The following is a 14,026-nucleotide window of genomic DNA, read 5'->3' as shown; positions in this document are numbered from 1 at the left end:
GCAGCAGTGCCCTCAAATCCACTAATAACAGGATCTCAGGGGGCTTTTAGTGAATGGCTCGTTCATGCCCATTAGATATGCAGGAGTCACACAAAGGAAGAAAAGCCCAAGTAAATGGCAAACAGACTCGAATAAAAGCAATACCTTAATACACTCAATTAATTTTTATCTGAGCTTTGAGCAGTGAATAGCAGCCTGAGATATTGCCGCATTCATTCACGAGGCCTGCCCAGAGGTCGGCCAGACTTAGAAATCTCACCAAATGAGAGAAGAAAGATTTCTCCTGAATGTCCAGCCGCTCCATTGGAAATATTTCCAAGCACTCCTACATCCTGCTTGTGTTACAGAGGCAACTGAGCAAGCATTTATCAAGAGCTGGCTGTGTGCTGGGTTCTGTGCTGCCAGCTTGGGGGAGGGAGGTGTTCAAAGACAACTGCACCCTGATCCCCGCCCCACACAGGGGCACAGGTTACTACCCTCTGCAACAGAATGCCAGTTAGCTCCTGGGAGTCTCCACAGTCTTCCAGGGCATTCCTTGGGCAGACAGAGGGTGGATGGCACCCAAAAAGCAAAGGCTCAAAAGCAAGAAGACTGGTTGTCAACCTCAGGGTTTCCCGGGGAGAAAAATGTGTGTTCCGCTGACTGTGAGGTCTCAGGGTCAGTGAAACAGAGTCCATCAGCAATGGGGCAGAATGAGTGAAAACAGCGAGGGTGACAGAAAGCAGACTGCGGGAAACCAGGGCACGCCAACTCTGGGAAAGGATCAAGAGCCACAGATACCCCTGTAGCACCCTTCCATACCCCTGCAGCATTTCCCCTCCTTGTCCAAGCCGGGGCTCTCAAGTCTGAGTTTAGGAGGCTGCAGAGGGGGATTTTTAGAAGCAAAAGGCACAGATCCTGCAAGCTTTGAAGGAGACTTGATTTCTTCTTGATCTATCCTAGATAAGGGTTGCTACACCCACCTACCCACGCAGGTGACCAAGCTGAGCGATTCCCTCCCGCATGCACCTAACCACCCACCTGTGCTTTTTTTTTTTTTTTTTTTTTGAGAAGGGGTCAAAGTTGCAATCCTCTGACCTAAGCTTCCCAGAGTGCTGGAACCACAGGAATGTGCCACTACACCTGGATCCAGCCACCCTGTTAAGACCCCTTTTCTCTTGCTGATGCACATAAACACATTGGTAGCCAACACTGTGTCACATCAATAGTCCACTGAAATATACTGCCATGCGGAGTGTTTGCAAATCCACAGGATTACAGCTTTGTAAATTGTAGCTACAGGCTCTGTAAAAGATAAGCTTGAAATGTAAATGTGAGGGTAGAGTGAACAGTGCAGGATTTCTGCCGTGTGTGTTTGCTTTCATGGATTTCATTGCAGCCCATTGCTGAAGCATTCATGAAGGGGCAAACCCAGAACAGACTGTAAAGAAGGGGAAAATTGGGAAATAATTCCACAAAGCAAGACAAACACATTCACCTGGTTGAAATCCTTCTGGCTGAGTTTGTAATAAATGACCCAGATCCTCTTTATGACCCTAGCAAGCGACGAGAAGACTCAGAGCGATCAATATTTGTACGTTTAAAGGAAGGAGGCTACAGACTTCGAGAAAACATCCTCTTCCATCTCTATGTAAGCACATCACCCTGTGGAGACGCAAGACTCAACTCCCCGTACGAGATCACCACGGACTGTAAGAAACAGCACTTTTTTTTTTTTCTTTTGTAATTAACAAACAATGCCAAGCTCCCCTTTATCCCTCTAGATCCCATTCTGGGCTACCTTGGCCCGGAAGACTTGTTTGCAGGTGGCTATGGCTCTAAGATGCTAGAAGTATATCACAATTAACTAGATAATCATAGCTCCAAAATCATAGTCCGCAGTGCCCAGATCATTGGTAGAAAAGTAGTTTGAGGTCTAAAATTAGCTACTTAATTGCCATAATCCTCTGCTTCATTTTAATAGGTCAGATAGTCCCTCCATCCCAGGCTGGAAAATGGAATGAATATGGCAAATGAGAATTACATGGAGTGCTAGCAACTTCAAACTGGCTCTGTTTGTCTTTATCTGCAACTTTGGGGAGAATAAAGCTCAGCTTTTGTAACAAATTCAGCTTTGACAAATGACCAGCAAAAATGCTGTCCATTACTGAACACTTGAGCAGGACCTGCTCTACTTATGTCACTTAGTAGAATCCAAGAGAAAGCACCAAGATGCCCCGCCACCCCACCCAGTCATCCCCATCAGCAGAGTGGCCACACTGTGTTCCAGAGTTACAGACCAGAAGGCCACACTTTGATGTCGATGATAACAGTGTCTCCATGACAAGAGTCAAAGGCATGGCTTCACTCCTTTCTTTAAACCTTGTTATGGAATTCTATTATTGGTGCTACTTGCATATGTTTTGCACTTATATGTGTGCATGTATGCATTTATATACCACACACACACATTCACTCATACTCTCTCCCAAACTCATTCTAGAAAGACCCTAGGAAAATATTCCTACAAAGGCAATGAAAGTAAATATATGTACAGTGGTACCTCAGCTCACAAACTTAATTCTTTCCATGATCCTGATTGCAACCTTAATTCGATGAGAACCAAATGAAATTTCCCCATCAGGTCAGCATTGAATCTAACCATTGAATTTGTTTTGGTTCTTATCCAATTCAGTTTTCAACCAGAATTGTGGGAAGAATTAAGTTCATGAACCAACGTATCAATGTTTATGTATTTCTACTACCTAGACATAGTCACAGTCAAATTTTGTGGTTTTGGTTCCAGTTAAAAAACTATATAAAAAATATTTCACCAAAAAATACAATAAGTATGTGGTCCTAATAAAGGTAGTAAAACATTGAAAAGTTCATTTTATGCTCATGAAATCTCCAGTAGAAAAGCAATGGACTATGTACAGTTATTTAAAGGGTTGGTTTGACCTCTGACTCCTCATGTGGAAAACTACATTTGTGTATGAATGATGAAAGTCAGGAAAAAGGAATATCTATCGAATGCATTGTGTTCCAGGCTTCTCATGAATACTTCCATCAAAAATAAAGAAGATACAGGGAGGGTATAATAGTGTTCTTAACCCTATTGCGCTGACCCTGAAATTGGTTGCTGGACCAGAGAAATTCCTTCTCCTTTCACACACAGAGTTTCTATCTCTATAAGGGAAATCTTTTTACATCGCTTGAAAAGCAAACTGGAAAATCAAGTCAAAATAAGAATTTAGAAAAGAGAACTGTCTTAGTATCTTTTCTCTTGTTGCTGAGACAAACTACCCAACACCCAAAGTTAAAGGAGAAAAGGTTTATTTGACTGACAATTTGTAAACGTCTCACTCCGTAATAGACTGGCTTCAAGGCTGGGTGGTTTGGCAGGGGAGCACCACAAAGGAGAACAGTCCACAGCACCCACAAGATAGCAAAAGAAACAAGAGAGGAACCAGTTCATGGAGGCCAGAAGATAGCAAAGCACCAAGGGGGCTTAACAGCATCTCTCCACCCCTTAAACTTTATCTAGATTGCTGGGATTAGGGCAGCACCAGACCCATTCAGTGGTCTGATTAGTCATCACACACTTTTAATCCCAGCATTACACACTCTAGATGCAGTCACGTCTGAAAAAGTCCTATGACTGCATGAGGCTTTAGGGGGACATCCAGACACAAACCATAACAGGAATTAATTAACTAAACTGTCCTCAGGATAGTGAAAGGGTGGCCTGGGCAATATGAGAAGCACATAATCCCTATGCAGGCCTTGGTGAAACCACAGAGGCTATCCATTTACTACTAGAAAGAAAATCAAAACAGCACTGATGCATTTTCCATGGAAACATCAGCCTGGAGCTATATGATACAATCTTTCCTTATGTAATGGTGAAATCTGATCCATTTACTAATAGACAGCTACTAGGAATTAGCTCTCTGTCTTTTCTTGGAAGGTTTGGTATCTTGAAGCTCAGCCAAGGGACCCTCACACTGTGGAAAGAAAAGTCTTCTGAGACATTTAGGACTAGACCTACTTTATCCAGCTTCCTCCTTGGCCCATGTGTCCCCAGCAGGAGTCAGGAAAGGGCTGAGTGAGGACAGCAAGAAGCTTGGCCGTGGCTTAGACTTCCTGGTCTCCCCTGGGGATAGTTTCGGTCCATCAAGCTTCCCTCGTCTCTGTACATCAAGCACCAACTGTGGCCTCACCAGCTCTCTGAGTTCTAACTTGCAATGTTGGCAGTTTAGAAAAACAAACAGATACATTCTCACAGGCACCCTGGGGTTCACTTCCAGGCACAGATGTCTTTTATTTCATGGTGCTTTTAAGGAGAGGCAGGTGCTGGTAGGAGAAAAAATAAAGCATTTTCCTCCCATTTTGCAATAGATATGTCAGGCAAAAAAGGAGATGCTGTTCCCTGAGTTATGCCTCTGAATTAGGACTGATATCTCCCCAGCTCTTCCTACCTGGGGAGCAGGGAAAAGTCAACCACTCAGTGAGCTTGTAAAGTGGACTCAGTCAGCCAAAAGCTACTCTGCTTCCCCCCTATTCACTCAGCGAGGACAAGTAATTCAGATGCCTGGTGTCTCTGCTTGGAAGGAGCCTTCAGAGAGACTGCTCAGCATCCCTCACAGCTTCTGAGAGAGGAAAACACTCTCAGGAGCAAACCCTGCAATCTCAGACTTAGAGAAATTCCCTAAGCTCCACTTTGCAAAAAGAGAGCAGGAAGCACTCTGTTACTAGAGTAGTGTTCTTTCTTGCTATTTTTTAAGGAGGGCTGAACTGCTTGATAAGGGATTGTGAGTGACAAGGTCTTTGATCTGATGAGCTCCTGCTAGGGTCAGCTGTGGTGACAAGCCCCTGCAGGAAGGCTTGCTAGAAAAACAAATACCAGTAAGAGCTACACATGCCTTCTGCAAACCACACCATCTACCCCCCACTGCACCCCAGAATGTTGAATCTTTAAAAGGCCCAGACTCATGTTACCTCCAGACCAAGAATCCATGCTCCTAAGTGAAGTCCCAGGGACCATGTTTCCTAGACCAGCTGTCCCCCACAGGTCACTGTCATATCATTATGCTCACAAATGCAGAGACTGCAGGGCACAGATTTGCTCAGTGCCTGCTACTGAAATCTTCGCTGGGAATATATGGAGCTCATCCTAAACTAAAGGAAACTGGACTCGTGTTCTCTACATTCCTGGGCTTCTCATTCTCTCCAGCACTGTGCCTGGCTAAGACTGCAGCTCTTTTTTCTGACTCTCAATTTGTCTGCATGAGCCACTATGAACTCCACTTGGGGCCTACAGCATACTTAACTCCATCAACCTTCCACTGTGCTAGAATCCTCTCTCCCTCTGTCTCTCTCTGTCCCTCTGTATCTCCCCCCCCCACTTCCTCCCTCTTTCTCCCTTCCCCCTTCTTTCTATCTCATGAATATACATTCACATGCACATAAACATACATGCACAAACACATCTATGTATATGAGCACATATGCACACACACATGCATTAGTATATATCCACACACTCAGTGCCTCAAAATCTATAAACACAACTCATATATGTTCAAGTTTAGAAACTTGAACACATGGCCTAGACTGTGCCTATTCCTTTCAAAGAATGAACAGGAAATGGGCTATACTAAGAAAATTTTCTAGAAATCTCAGTCATTCAAATACCAAATAATCAGGAGGCCAAAAAAGAACAGAGCCTGACTTGAAATTTCTAGGAACATATTTCCAACTCCCTACCAGCTCTAGAGTCACTGCTTTCCACCAGGGACTTCTCTGGCCAAGCAGCTGTTGTCCAGGCTGAGTCTTCATGAGTTCCCTGAGCCCTTGTGGATTGAAGTCAGCTAGACTCCCTGAGGCTCAGAGTCAGGGGCTCTAAGTATTAAGAGATGACATGGACACTGATGTGGTCATCATGTCCAACTTACCTTCACTGGCTATTGTTAGAAAAAGTCTAAATTCTGAGTTTCATTATTTTCTACCAAAACATTTATCCAAGTCATTCATGGAGGCTTTGATATGGTATCAGTGCCAATTGGCTCATGATACTTAGGGAAATATGTTGCCTGTAAGTTTAGGAATTAGATTGGATTGTTTCTAAACCTGGTTTATCTCTCAGGGTCACCTAAGAAACTTTTAAAAATTCATGTTTCTACCATATGCTATTTGTCTGAGATGCTGCTGCATAGGGGTAGAGAGAAGCTCACATATCTGCAGTTTTCTGAGCATCAGTCATATTTCAAGTCACTAGATTTGAATTCCCTTAAATTATCTCCTGTCCAAATTGGGCATTTATTTTTTGCCGGCTTAGTGGAGGGTCTTTGAAGAGAGGGTGATCCAGCAGAGTACTTGCATAAGGCCAGACAGAGCCAGGCAGGAGGGACTGACCTGTCACCAAGTGGGCAGGTGAGAAGGCTTTTACCTATGCATTGCATGCGTTGTGAAGGAAAGGTTGCTTTCGTGACATCCTCTGCAGACTGAGGTCTTTCATTTCACACAGCCCAGAGCTCGTCTGTCCATCTCGGCTCCAAAATGCTAAACCATGTGACTTCCTCCCTCCATGGGCCAAGGTTAGTCAAGGGGGCACAAATGGCTAAAAGGCATTTCTTTACTCAGCTATGAAAGGACACTGTTTCTAGGTCAGAGTTGGAATTTTGACAACTGTCCTTGAGCAGCTTAAAAGCACCAGCTACTGCCAAGGAGAGAAAGCTTCCCCAGACCCACAAGGACCATACTATTTCCTAAGTAGTTCTGGAGGCCTGAGCTGGAACCCAGGCTGTCATCCGACATGTAAGATGTCAACAACCTTATTGAAATTCTTCTTATTGTGGCTTTTAAATAACCCGGTAAATGTAGCTCTTATTTCCATTGTCCAAAAATTTAACAGACTAAATTATACAATCTGTCTTCCATGTGCCATGCCATGACAAATAGCAAAGTCTTGTTATACATTTATCTATAAATAAGTGCTTAATACATTCATTCTAATCCGATTCCATTCATTACATAAATTGTCAGTTTAGGAGGCCAAGCAAAAACCCTGTAAGGTCAAGGAATCTAAAATGTATTCTTTAAATTTCTAGCTTCAGATTTCCTATTAAATTACAGAAACATGCAATATATGACCATTTTCATAAATTGTAAGATAATCAATATTAATGGCCTCGTACTTCAACATCATCACTGTCATTATCATCAAATAAAACAAAGATTGCCAGCATGATTATATGATAAATACTGTACATATTACTATTGTAATGAATGTGGGTTTCTTCACAGATGTGCCTGGTAGGCTACACATTTTGAAGAGATTTTGAAATTTTAAAGTTTATTTAGGGTTTAAAAGTATTTTTTCCCTTGTCATATCATTGTGGTGGATTTTAAATTTTGTGTGGGGATTTGTTTACTTTTAGTTTTGGCGCCCGCTCTCCCCTATATCATTGTAGCAACTACACATAAATCTTTTTTTTTTTTATTTTTATTTAAGGAGAAAAGAAAAGAAAGAAAAAAAAACAGTGAAGGGGTACAAGTTATACAGGTTTACAGAATAAAAAAATGCGCAGTAGGAAATCACTAGTTAATGGATTACATATTGCCATCTTAGAAATAATTGTTCAAGTCACAAAATTAAAGCTTGTAGAGTGGACATTCCAACAATGATACTGCAAACAGTTCTGTTCAATGATCCAATAAAACTCTGTGATATCATTTTCTATCTTATACTTTTAAATATACATGCAGTTATATAGTTTAGAGCACTTTCTTTTCCTCTCTTTTGTACAGTGACTATTACACATTTTGGGTTTCATTGCTCCCACAGTTCTTGTTGCTTTTTTGGAAGAGAGTAAAACCAAATGTGACATAACAGAACAGAATCGGTCAAGTCAAAAGGGTGGACATAATAGATAATATAAAAACATAATACAAGGTGATCAACAATGGTTACCATAATGCCTCCCGCTATTTCTAATAGAATTGCCTATATCATTAGTTGTAATACAATTGAACAAAACCGTAAAGAATAAAACCGACAAAACCAAAACATTGGAGATATTGTAGGTCTTCAAAAGTAGATAAAAGTCAACGAGAATGGGCGTTATAATGAATCTCATTATCTTCTCAGCTGATGCCTAAACTTTCGAACCTGATACTATCCAGCAAAACAGAATATAGGAACCTCAGTCAAAAACAAGATGGTGAGAGTAATACAGGGCTTCAAATCGAGATAATAGAAAGTCAAAGTGGGTTACTATATTATATCCTGCTATATTTTTCCCTGTAATTAAATGGATAAAAATAAAAAAGTAAATAATGGAGTGGAGATTGAGAAAAAAAGAGGGCATAACAGCGAAACAGGGCAGATCAAAACATAACCATTTAAGCAGAATAGTGTTTCACCACCAGCTAATCCTGACCCAAAAATGGTTACCATATTGACTCCCTCCCTGAAGTCCTTGAGTACAACTTCATATACTGTAGCATTAAGTATATCAAAACAATGTAAATCCATTTAAGAGAATGACAGCATTATAGAGTATTTAGAATCGACTAACAGAAAATGAACAATGGTCTCTGTATAATCTCCTTGTCTTTAAAAGGTTTTTTTCTTATACTATCGTACATAGCAAAATCCAATAAGATACAACCTGTTTAGACCATTGGAGACAGAAGAACAAAAGCTAGATGAGACTTCAAAACAAGATGGTACTAAATCAGCATTACCTATTAAGATGTCATTTTCTCCAAAAAAAGCTGTTCCTATCATCCAATCTTCTCTGTCTCATTTCTGTTGAGCTCTTTTTCTGTCAGTAGCTGTCAGTTTGTCTTCTTCGTTTTGTTCTCTGCTCTATTCGTTGTGGCCTCCCCGCCCCTATTTCTGGGTTCTTTGTATTTTTCTTTTTTTAGAATATCCTGCAATACTTTCTGTAGGGTTGAATTGGTGGTTGCAAATTCCCCCAGTTCCTCTTTATCTTGGAAGCACCTCGTTTTTCCATCAATTTCCAGGGACAGTTGTGCAGGATATCTCAATCTTGGCTGTAGATTATTATCTTTCAAAGCTTGAATTATTTCTCCCCATGCTCTTCGTGATTTGATGGTTTGTGAAGAGAAATCTGCTGTAATTTTGATGGGTCTTCCCTTGTAAGTGATCTGTTTCTTGTCTCTTACAGCTTTTAATATTCTGTTCTTGTATTGAATTTCTGGAATTTTTATTATTATATGTCTGGGTGTTTCTCTGTTAGGGTTGTAGGTAGCTGGGGTCCTGTATGCCTCATACATTTGAGTATCTTTACCTTTTGCTAAATTAGGAAAATTCTCCTGGATTATTTCTGTGAGTAGCTTTTGTAGTTCACTTGTTTGTGTCCCTACTTCTTCTTTTATGTTCTTAATCCTTAAGTTATGGCTCCTCTTATCATCTTCTTGTCTTTGTATTATTGCTGTGTGTTTCTTTGTTATTTTTAAGAAGTTTTTCATTTCATTCTCCCATGTTTCAAGTCTGCCCTCCAATTCAGATAGTCTGTCCTTAGTTTCTTTCAAGCTGTTATGCCAGTCTTGGGTAGACTTCTTGATTTCTTGATAGTCCCTTTGCACCTGCTTCACATACTCAATGCTTTCTCTGTTTTCTCCATCAAGCAATTCTCCCCTCTTTTTCTGTTCTTCCACTCCACCATCTGCTTTTTCCTGGGTGGTGCTTAGCATTTCTCTAACTATTCTGCATACTTCTAGCTTCAGGTCATTGATAACTTCATTCCTGAATTGGTCTATGAGGCTCTCTAAATGGCGCTTAATGTATGTTGGTACAGTGTCCACTTTTGCCTGATTCTCAGGATTGGGGGTCGAGGAGCCTTTTTTGTTACTTCCCTTCCCCATATTTTCTTTTCCTTATGAAATGTAATCTTACACAGGAGGCCCGGCTTCCCTGCCTGTCAGCTACAGCCTGATCAAATTGCGCTGGCTAGTTGTTCCCGCCCACCGCTGCGCCCCAGGGAGTTGCGGAGGAGGCAGCCTACGCGGAAGTCGGTCGCTCCTCCGGGCCACCGTCAGGCTCTGGGATCTGGGTTAGGCCAGCCTAGGGGGTCCGCGAGCAGCGTCCCTCCGGCCAGGCACCTTTCACCAATCCCGTCCGAGAGGGAACCGTGCGGCTGCAGTTGCCACCGCGCCCTGCTCTTACAGGACTGCCCGCGCCCAGAAAATCCTCCGCTGGAGTCAGACTGCGGTAGGGAGTCAGTTCCTCGCTCACCTCGCCACCAGTCAGCCTTCCTTCCTGTCCGTCGCGTTTCCGACTCCGTTCCCAGACTCCCGTTCCCGAGCTCGGCGGTCGCGTCTCTCCTTGCTGAGCCGCTGTGGAGGTAGCCGGGCGCCTGGCGGCGGGAAATCCAAACCGCGGTTTCCGATGGCGTGGGGACTCCGTTCGGAGACGCCCGTTCCCAGAGCTCGGCGGTCGCGTCTCTCCTTGCTGAGCCGCTGTGGAGGTAGCCGGCCGCCGCGCGGCGGGAAATCCAAACCGCGGTTTCCAATGGCGCGGAGTCGAGCCTCCACACCGAGATTTTTCTGTTCCTATTTTAGCGCCAGGACTGTATTCCAAGTTGGATTCTCTCAGCCCAGTTTGTTCCTGAGTCAGCAGAGCATATCTCTACTGGTTCGTATCTCCTTAGTCCGCATCATTCCTGGCCTCTGAGCCGAGCCTTTAGAGAGCGTTCAGTAGTTGCTGTTGTCTGTCCGCCATGTTCTCCAGAGTCCCTACACATAAATCTTTAGCTACCTAGGGAATTGATTTATTTGTCATTAATCGCTATCTCCTTTTGATTCTCCCCTAAAAATAAAAGACTCACTTGAACAGTTTCATAAAGCATATTATCATGCAAATTTACCATAGCATCAGTGCACCAAAACATAAGAGTTTTAGGCTAATAAACACTATAATGATGAACTATATGATGAACTAATAATGAATATATGATGAACCGATGATGAAGACTCAATAATGGATGATGATTTGGATTACAGGAGTTGACTAGAATGTCCTGATGGACTTGGGAGTATTTATGCATACAAGGCAGGCAGGATTTGAACATTTCACAGTTCACTGTCTCGGGCACACTACAGATTCAGTTCCCTGTAGTTGCTGGTTGGATTGACATTTCTTTCTACTTGAAGTGGCATCTTCAGCTCCCTCCTGCCTCTTGCAATTAGCTGAGACAGAGCCACAGGAAGAAGTTCTGTGAGTTTCCCAGCACTCAGAGCCAGCCTGGGGCTGCTCCAGCTCAGCAGGGAGTGTGCTAGAGAAAGCAGCCTGAGATCTAACTCCTCCAAAAATACACGCTCTCAAGAGTGTCTCATGCACCTGGCTCTTGAGGCGAAATGAATCTAACCTTAACTCCTAGAAACCAGTAGTTAATACCAGCTAAATCTCCTTGCTGTCTTTCCCTTAACAGATGTAAGAATTTAGAAAGGCTTTACAGCATAATAGGCAACTTTAGAGACCTGGAAAATCACCCAATAGTTGAAGTGTTGGGAGAATATAAGGACATTATAATTAACAGAAATAGAAATAATTAACAGAAACAGAAATAGAAGGTTCCCTGAGAAACTGCCTCCCAACAGGAAGGGTAAAGTTTTCAACATTGTGGTAACACTGTAGAAACTGAGGCATGCGGGCGCCCCTGTTTCCAGTGCTGCCTGCCACTGAGTTCCTAGTGAGAAAGCTCCCAAATGGAGAGTGTAACACTTCAGGTTAAACTCAAAGTTTTCTCAAGCATTTTCCAATTATAGGAACTATTTTGTGTTCAACTTATGATCACCACTAGCACCATCACTACTATCATCTTTACATGATCGTGTTATCATTATCATTGCCGCCATCATAACCATTATCATCACTATTATCGTCATCATTACTATTGCCATCTCCATCATCGCCATCACATCATCACACCGTCACCTCCATCCTCACTATTATCATTGCCACCATTATCATAATCATCACTATCCTGAGGAGCAACAGCACCATCATCCATCCTGCTCACACTGACACCATGGACATCTGGGCAGTCATCACCATTATGTCCATTATCTGATACACAGTACCACTTCAAGCTACCACAAAGAGATCCTCATTTCTCCTTGAATGACAGGGCTGGGTATTTGTTTCTTATACCCTGTCCAGGTTACTTTTCTGTCTTTGACCCTCCCTCACATAGAAGACTCACAGACAAGTCCAAGTTGGATCTCATCAAGTATTTGGTTGGTTACATAGTATAAAAATCTGTCTTAAACCTTCTAAAAGTTTATTTTTTCCAAGGAGTATGGCAATCTTTCTTCCCAAAAGGGATACAGCCCTTAGATACTCCAGCTCTTAGAACCAGTAAGACAGTACAGTAGAAGTTTATCTGCTATCTGTAGGAGAAGGTTCCCATAAAATCCAAATGTCTGCTATTGAGCATTTCAACAAGAATAAATGAGGAAGAGACACCAACAATTTCTAAAGCTTAAAAACCTTTTTTAAAATGTTTACTATTTCATATTTATATGTGTAAATGATAAGATCACTATGCTTTTATATATATATATTTGCAAGCAAAACAGGTAACTATTATAATCCAAAATTGATATTGAAATATTTTAACAAAAAATGCAAATTTCATCTTGTTCATAGTACTTCTAGTAAGCATCGTGTGCAAGGTATGGCATATGTGGGAGGATATGTATGTACAGTGCTTTGAAAGAAAGGGATGACACAGTGCACTTGAGGAATGAATAAAGATATCCTTATCTCATAATTTCTGGGCTGAAGAAAGTGCCTGTAATCAGAGGAACTTAAGACGATCTGAGAGGCTCCGAGCTATACAAGCACTTTCACATGTGATATCAAATTCTCAAGGCCTAGCAAGCAGGCACTGTTACTGTCACTATTTGATTAAGAGCAAATAACCACTTCACAGTGAGTTTAAGTAACTTTCCCAACTTTACATACTAGTAAATGACAGAACAAGGATTCAGATCTATCTTACTGTGAGGGCCAAATCCCACCCACCACCTCTCTCTGCATGGCCTGAAAGCTAGACATGAATGGTTTTACAATTTGTAAATGCAGAAAAAGTGAAAAGAATAATACAGTCACCCTTCGGTACCCACCAGGGTTTGATTCCAGGACCCTCTATGGATACCAAGCCCACAGATGCTCAAGTCATTTGTATAAAATGGTACAATATTTGTACATAACTTATGCCCATATTCCCATAGGTTCTAAATCACCTCTAGATTACTTATAATACCTAATATGATGTAAATACTATGTAAATAGCTGTTATATGAGGTATTTAAATTTTAAAAATTTATTACAGTAAAAGACAAATTGTAATTAATCCCTCTCAAAATACTCTATATATTGCCCTCTTCCAACACCTTTGTCCCACCATTCTTGGTGATGTGTTTTTTACTATAATAAATTCATTTAATTTAAACATTCACCTTATTTTTTCAATAACTACCTGTGTTTACTGTTCAGAGAAAAATGATAATAAAAATGGGTGTACATGTTCAGTGCAAAAGCAATTTTTTCTAAATATTTTTTATTCTCGACTGGCTGAATCCACAAGTGCAGAACTCATGAATATGGAAGGCAGACTGTATTTCACAACATGTCAAATAATGTATTTACATGTAGAAGTGTGTATCCATACCTTGAGGGCTGGAGGAACACAGTCAGACCAGTTCATCAACACATCACCGGGTGCTTTCGCGGGTCCGCGGCAGAGTTGGGTGGTGGAGACAGAAACTGTCTGGCACACTGACTTTCTGAGACATTACCTCGTGCCCTTCCCAGGACAGGGGACTGACACGGGCTGAGTGGCACTGCTGTAGAGCTCAGTTCTTAACCCTGACACTGCTGAGGTTAAGGAAATTCCCCCACTCTGCATTTACTCCTTCCCCCTGGGGAGACTTTGCCACATCTCAGTCTCCTTTCCCTCCTCATTTCCCACTTTTCAAACCCATGAACCCTTCCTGCCGCTGGACTAGT

General features: G+C 41.9%; 1 protein-coding gene across 2 annotated transcripts in view; it reads left to right on the top strand.

The window, feature by feature from the left end:
• Positions 1–14,026, top strand: part of Adarb2 (adenosine deaminase RNA specific B2 (inactive)) — a 521,674-nt gene that overhangs the window by 466,311 nt on the left and 41,337 nt on the right. For both annotated transcript variants that reach the window (XM_063260141.1, XM_063260139.1), the window contains one exon: positions 1,540–1,691. In XM_063260141.1, coding sequence (XP_063116211.1) covers positions 1,540–1,691 — 152 coding nt within the window. The remainder of the gene's footprint in view (positions 1–1,539; positions 1,692–14,026) is intronic.

Source organism: Cavia porcellus, unplaced genomic scaffold (assembly GCF_034190915.1).
Source record: "Cavia porcellus strain 051 isolate PalLab524CR breed Dunkin Hartley unplaced genomic scaffold, mCavPor4.1 scaffold_13, whole genome shotgun sequence".
Lineage (NCBI taxonomy): Eukaryota > Metazoa > Chordata > Mammalia > Rodentia > Caviidae > Cavia > Cavia porcellus.
This window is presented reverse-complemented; position numbering and strand designations above follow the sequence as displayed.